Below are 7,951 nucleotides of genomic sequence, written 5' to 3'. Positions count from 1 at the left end.
GCACATGTGACTGTTTTCATGTGCGATATCGCAATAAAGTTTGTATTAAAGCTTCAGTTGGGTAACCGATTATAAAGGAAACGAAAGGAAACAATGGTATGTGTACTTTTGTTCACGAAATGAGACAATGGCGTGCTTTTTGTAAACCAGCATTCTTGAAAATGAGCAACATAATGATTGTTGACTTAACACGGTTTGGAAATAATTTCTTCATACTTTTGGTGTTATCTGTCGTTTACATATCCTTCCTAAAACACAAAAGTACGACCCTCTCCAAACACCTAAATTAGCTAAAAATTTAGGACATGTTACAAAACTATATTGTCTAGAATTTTAGAAGAGTACTTTTAATATTGGCCGGTTATTTTTCACACAGCGACGTTAACTAGGCAATGGACTATTACCTATAACATTAACTAAAACACCAAAGTACGAATATTTCCAAACATCTAAATTAGCTAAAAATTTAGGACATGTTCAAAAACTATATTTTCTAGAACTTTAGAAGAGTACTTTTAATATTGGCCGGTTATTTTTCACACAGCGACGTTAACTAGTCATATCCCCATACTTTTAACGTAGGGCTATTTGTAGAGGTCACGCGTCAATGGGAAAGAGCACTGTGTATTGTGTATAGGAAAACGGACAGTAACTGCAGTATGCTTGCCGCTGAGCTGCATGACGCATGAGCATAGACAAACTGACACAATCAACGCTAATATGATTGACTGATACGTGAAAGTCTGACAGAGGCATTATAGCTGATTTCGAAAGTTATTTTCGGCGTAACAATAGGCAGGCCAAAGTAAGCGAAAAAGTTAGATGTGTTTAATGAGGTGTCAAAGCAAAATTAGTATAAGAGCTTATAAGAAAGTTTTATGTTATTCAACAATATTTATAAGTTATTATATTAACAAAATTATGTTATTCTAAAAAGCATATTTTAACGGCCTTGTAGTTTCGTCAGCCTCGTACGTCACGTCACGTGACGTGTGTCCTATACCGTCTGTCACCGCTTTAATATAATACTGCTGCCCTCCCTCTTTAGAAAAATTCTTAAGACTCTTATAATGCTCTAACGAAAGGAAGCGCTTTAAGGGATCACAAGCCAGGTAAGTGAAGACACCAGGTAAGTTAGAACACCACCAAAGAATGGAAACTAACAACTTACTTAACTTTACACTGCACTATATTGTTATATCATAACATTACTCATAACTCACTTGCACACATGTAAGAAAGTTGATTTTTCTCACTAATTTTTGGAAAAAATATTTCTGTCTTTTCCCTAGAGAGGTGATCATATGAACATTATTTTAGGAGATTATATTTTGTATGTCACGAATTTCACCAGGAGGGTGGTGATTTGTTTAAAATATGATAACTAAGTTCTATACCCATCAAGCTTCGGTTTGTAAATATATTTAGCTTCAAATTTTTACCCCTGTGTGACCTTTCTTGACCTCTAGAGGTCACTAGGGGTCAAGTTCGAAATGCCTCCACATCTTAAAATAACTTTGGGCCATGTACTCCATGTGTGGAAACTCCCATACTTTTAAGTGCACAATTGTACCAAATTTGGGAGCTTTAATAGCAGCTAAACTATAGAACAAATTAACACAATGAGGAACGTTTGCTTGCTACAAGAGGAAACAAGACAACAAATAAACTGCAATACTTTGGGTTGGTAAACTGTTCTTTCTTTCTTATTAATTACATTGAGTTTTCAGTCTTTTATAACGAGCAATCATTCCACATCGTGTTTATTTGTTCTTGTGCAACATGCGTAGCCACATTACCTTGTATTATACTGGGGTCGGGAAACTAAAGCATCAGTATTCAGTAATGATCCGATTGATCTCCTATACTTGTGTACGCTTGCGTGTATTCACCCTTGTATATGTCAAAATTAAAACAAGCAGCCAATACCTGTACTCTTTAGCTCTGATTTAAAAAATTGTTGAAATTGGGTAAGAATTAAAGAAACGGTGATCTAAAACCTAATGAAGAAACGAAATCAAAAGTTGCACTTTTATGTTCTATGAAGTATCAATGAAAGCACGACGCTAGTTTTAACGTGCTAATCAATGGAACCGCGGCGCTAGTTCTCTTGTTCGCGAACGCTTTGTGTACACATCAATAGGGCTTGCAATATAGCAAACTGCAACTTTTGAATTGGCATATTCCTTGGGTATTTGGATCGTCGTGTTTTTATTTCTAGAACAATTTCAACAAATGAGGTCTTAAATTCGAGCTAAAAGATGCAGCTATTGGCTGCTGGTTCCAATTATGACATATCTGTCTTTGTTTAGGATATACAGAGGTGAACATAACCGGTACCTTAATTTTTTGGCTTACTGTATTTGTTTGTGTGTATTGCATACCTTGAACCACCGTTTATCAGTGAGAGCTTGTAGCCTAATGGATAGTCTAGTATCGGAAGGTCGTGGGTTCGAATCCCACACCGGCGCATTCCCTTGCTTTTTTAAGTTGGGTTGTGTGCCGGTCGGGATTTGTGTTTATTAATTGTCTTGATTAATTGTAACACTTAAGGTTGGTAAACTGTTCTTTCTTTCTAATTAATTATATTCAGTTTCCTCTTGTAGCGAGCAATTGTTCCCATTGTGTTTATTTATTCTTGTGCAGGATGTGTAGCCCCACTACCTACTTTACTTGTATTTATATATGCTGGGGGAAACAATAATCAGTAATGATCTCTTGTACTTGTGTACTTGCATATTTTTACCTCGACTGCTTACATTAGTACCCCGTTTTAACCACCGTCTATCAGTAGTGGGAGCTTGTAGTCTAATGGATAGGACATCAGTCTAGTGATCGGAAGGTCGTGGGTTCGAATCAAACACCGGCACATTCCATTGCTTTTTTTCAACTTGGGTTGTGTGCTGGTCGGGATTTGTGTTTGTTTGTTGCCGTGTTTAATTGGAACACTTTGGGTTGAGAAACTGTTCTTTCATTCCTAACATTATAGATATTTTGAATTTCGATCAAAATTGTAGGATAGATTCTCATGTATTTTTTTTAATCCATATTTTTGCTTTGATCTCAATTTCAAATTTGCCGCCTTTGGCCTTCATGGACCAGATCGTGTCACCTATACTTCCGATTCATTATTAGGCATTTGGATATGGTAGGGATTGCTCTTACTGTATTTCTCCTTTAATGTGAGAAGTATATGGTGTGGTCAGAATAATTGCAGGATCAAAATTATCGTTCTCTAAATCTGAATTAACATAATTGTTTCATATTTATAGAAAGACAAAAAACGAAAATCAACATAAAGTTCAAATAGTTTATTTACAAAACTAAATACGATACACAGCATTGTACAAAATATATATCTTAGTATAGGAATACGTTACGGTCATTTATGATTATCATCAGTATACAGTTTCAAATGTGTGTAATACAGTTGTGTATTTTCATTCTCCGTATCCGGATACTATACAAACGTAACAAATTCAATAGTCATGGAAATTCAATTATTTCAATTATCATGATTATGAGGTAATATAAATGGCAGAACAGACAGGTTGTCTAAAATTGTACCACAATTGAAGTCTCAAAAATTGGAAGAGTTAATTATGGTCTTGAAAAGCTTTGCTATCTCCCTACCTAGAATTAGTGGTAGCCATACCTTTTTTTCACTGCTGGAAGACCTTCCCACAAAATGTTGTTTTCTGAGTCAGGTTTAGAGTTGTCGCTCTGAGCGACTGTGTTATCTACAATCTATAGGATAACAGGTATTTTATGGGTCTTTTGTGAAGGACTATATCAAAGGAAATACCTCATGGAATTATTTGCTTCCAGAATAGGAAATGGAACTGAACTGCGATCTTCATGCTCCAATATACAAACAGGAGTCATATGGAGGACAAAGTCTATGGTTTATAAATCATCAAAAGGGTACTACGCGCAGTGCTTCAGACGCGTTCATTTTTCTTGCGTGTTGATGCATTTTATATTTCCTTGTATTTTCCAACATTTTTAGTGACAATGTCATGGGATTTTTTTTCTCGTTTATGATATAGGTTAATAAATGCGTATCACCTGTTGCTCGAGAAATTGTACAAAATAATACACTTGTACTCATATTGATGCATCTAATGCACTCCCCGTCGGGACTCGTGTATTAATTAAACGCATCAATATCTCAGTACGCGTGCATTATTTTGTACAATTTCACTCCCAACATGTGATACGCACTATTAACCCATAAATAAAACATGTTGACTCATGCCGTTTGCATTGAAATTGTGTACATGATTAAAATAAAAGTTTTAAAATGTTTTGTGTGTAACATGGTAACTATGATATGAGGAAATACCTTCAACTTGGGACATTCATTGCTGAAATGTCACGTAACTTTAAGCTTAAAGATTATCCCTTCTCTAGATATCCTTCTTGTTTTAAGCATAGTGTCTTTTCGGGTGCTTCTTGTTGTTTTTTGTCCATGTATATAATTTTTTCTCATTTTCCAGCCTTCCCATATTTCTTATATTTGCCTATTCTTCTAAATGATTGGCAAGCTGCATAATATATGGGTCCAGGTAGCCTTTACCGCAACAAGCAACAAACGAAACTTGCAAATTTCTTTTTTTGAGGTAACTAATATCTCCAATATATCAGAAAATATTGTATACCATGTACACGTGTATTTAAAATTACCTGATACCGTCATATCATTCCGTTTTGTAATGTTATTTATCACCTTTTCGATAATTCCCACAATCATGTGCGTCATCGCCAATGCGTAGATCATCACTACTATACCATTTTTCACCATGATGTGGCAGTGACGTCAGTGCGCATTTCATTGAGCGCAGCCTCAAATCGCTAGCGTTCGCTCAAAGCGCTGATGTACACATGCACGCGTTTAAAGACGCCGCGTAGATGTGCGAGCGAAACATCTGCTTCAACGCGTTGACGTCACTGCCATATCAGGGTGAAAATGGCATACGTACTCGTATCACGCGTGTACAGTAACGATCATGCTCATTGACGATGATCGTCGCGGCTCACACCGTCAATACCCCCCCAGCAAACAAGTAGTCACTACTACGTACTCCACTTGTACGTACTCGTATCCACTCACTACGGTGGTCACCAGCTTCTTTTGTTATGCATAGTCGCGCTAAAAGTCGATCGATACATGTTGAAATCAGCACAATGATTGCTATGACATAAATGTCAGTTAAAAACATAGTGCTTGGATATACATTTACAACCAATCTATTATTAAAGATCATGTTGATTTCCTGCCAGTTAGTTTCAACTAAAGGATTAGAATATTGAAATACGTTTTATTTGAAAAAACAGCAAAATATTTTTAATACAAAAATAGTGGATGCTGGTCGCAGGCCACCAACTCCCACAATGTAAGTCGTGAGAACGTTGTTCGATATTCTTCTAAAATCTGGATAGTGACATACACACACTCCACTGGTCATACGGTATCACAACATCCCCAAAATAAAGAGTTTCTGTTACATGTGAGGTAACACTCGATCAGGTCTTATTGATTCGCAATTACCCATATGCAATGGTTCGTCCCATAAACCTGGACAGATGTAATGATCGGAAGAATACTTAAGGAAGAAGGCAGGGGTCTTCAAAATATTTCGAGACTGAGAACCTTAAACTGCGATGGGTCATCCGACCCCGGCATCCGACTACCGCCAGAATAACTTTTATTCACATCGAGCGACATGAACATGCTCTAATTGTCCATGAGTGGTTAAAGTCATTAATTATTTTAAGTAGAATCGATGGAACCGTAAACAATTATTTATTATTCAATTTTGGCGGGAAAGTCGAATGTCTGGTGCAAACATATTATAGATATTACGTACGTCAGCAAACATTCGTTAGAAGTTAAACTTAGAGAATCGGAATACTAGTATATAGATTAAATAACGAAGACTTGTTGCATGAATAGTCTACATCCACTTGAAACGTCTGTAGCGGCCCTTACCTCATTTTTTACAGAACCTCTATTTTCATGATTTTGTGACTGTTGCAATACTAATGGTCAGTGTGGGTATGCAATAACAGATACGTCCAGGCAAATTATATTGTTTGATTGGTCGATAAATAAACAGTGTCTTCAACATGATCAATTGATACATGAATTTCTCTTGCCCTCATGATAAAGAATAAGTTATAAAACAAAGTGCTATTATGATTTATTCAAAAGTTACATGAACATGTATAATTACGTAAATTCGCCAAACCGGCGGCTTATCTTTCAAAGTCGTCTCATATGTTATAACCCACCATCCGAAAGTCAATTAATGTTTCCTCCGTCCTTAATTTCATACAACATTGTAACTACCACTGTAAGCGGCCAAATCTGTACAATTACATCAACACAAAATAAATAACAATAATGTCTTCAACATCTGGATCTGTAAGATGATTCGGCGAGTTCGCTCTCGGTCACACTTTTCAGCAGCAACAACCGATTATTTTATACACAAACAAGTTTTAAAGCTTCAATACCTGTGTACAGCCGTAGATTATTTTGGTTTCCCGGCCCTAACCATGCTAATTCAAGCTCATTCCCTATTATTTCTAGCTGCCGTGTGTATGTTTCCACGTGCTAAGAAAATAAATTCATATTTCCGTGGCTAGCCACAAACTGCTGGTTTCAACCAATACGCGCGATCGTTCCAATTTATGAACGTTTAAGTGATCATACTAGAGAGGTTGCGATTTCCAAACGTGCGTGTCGAACGCCCGTATTACGCATTCAAAATCCCGTCACAGCAGAGTGATTTTGAATAGATACGGGAATACGGGTGTACGATACGTACATTTGGAAATCGCAACCTCTCTAACCATGATCCCAACTTACGAAAATAGTACGACCAAGTTTTTTGATGTCCATCAGTCGCTAAATCGTTAGCGACTGAAGTGTAAATCAAGTCGAACTCGTCGAATCACCATACATGCATGATCAGCACAATGTCCATCAAATCATCATGTCTTTTCGAGTTTATTTACAAGTGTGCATATCTCTGACTGTTTCACATGTTTTGCATCTTACTTCACAACACCAGAAAAATTTGCAATCACAGCGATCAACCTGCCGAACCTCCATTGTATTATAACCTCTACCACAACACAATAGATCGCAACTGTCCGATGCGTCCGATGTACGGTTACATTCCCTTCCTACAGTTCCGAGAATGCCTTTCTCAGGATCCGATCGACAGTAATTCGGTGAGCTGTCGACATGGACCAGATCGTCATCAGGGATTGAAACTTTTCTCATCCGCTTGTCTCTTCTTCGTAACTTCTTCTTGGGACGGTTGAGGACTTCGACTGACTGTTGATAGCGTGTTTTAAGATAGTCACCCACTTGGAGGAACGAAGGCATAGTTTTCCAACACGATTTGACGGTACAGGAGCCTGAGACACCGTGGCATCGACATGCTGTTGTCATCTGAGTTGCCACTGCCTGTATAATGAGAAAAAAAGACAAAGAAACTTTTGTTTACCGTATATTCATGGTACTTTAGCGGGCGCCATTCGGTCGTTTCAAATATAAGATTTGGTATTGGTTTTTGTTTTGATCACGTGGTTTCCTATTATCCTGCCTAAGCTCTAAAACTGACGTCATTACCGATACCTTTGTCTGTACCCTTTGGTAGAAACTTAAACAGTTTTGGATTCATTTCAGTTTGTTACGATTAATGTGCCTGTCATTTAGCCCATGAAGTCAAATACCCGATGACTCCCTTTTTCAAAGTCACACCCGATGAGCTTCTTTTTAGGTTTGGCTACCCAACATGCCCAATAACCCTTTTTTCTAGAATTCATCATAACAAAATGCCATAATATTATTTAATACTAGTATCATGAGGAAACTTTCCAATTTTCTTATTTAAGCAAATTTGTATTGTAAATTTGAAAAAAAACCAGAATTTTG

At 37.1% G+C, this 7,951-nt stretch overlaps 1 protein-coding gene across 1 annotated transcript in view; it reads right to left on the bottom strand.

The window, feature by feature from the left end:
• Positions 1-3,296: 3,296 nt before the first annotated feature.
• LOC140159328 (protein Wnt-16-like) overlaps positions 3,297-7,951 on the bottom strand; it is a 46,981-nt gene continuing 42,326 nt past the window's right edge. The window contains exon 4 of the mRNA XM_072182769.1: positions 3,297-7,480. Coding sequence (XP_072038870.1) covers positions 7,016-7,480 — 465 coding nt within the window. The 3' untranslated portion in view covers positions 3,297-7,015. The remainder of the gene's footprint in view (positions 7,481-7,951) is intronic.

This window comes from Amphiura filiformis, chromosome 8 (genome assembly GCF_039555335.1).
Source record: "Amphiura filiformis chromosome 8, Afil_fr2py, whole genome shotgun sequence".
Taxonomy (NCBI): domain Eukaryota; kingdom Metazoa; phylum Echinodermata; class Ophiuroidea; order Amphilepidida; family Amphiuridae; genus Amphiura; species Amphiura filiformis.
This window is presented reverse-complemented; position numbering and strand designations above follow the sequence as displayed.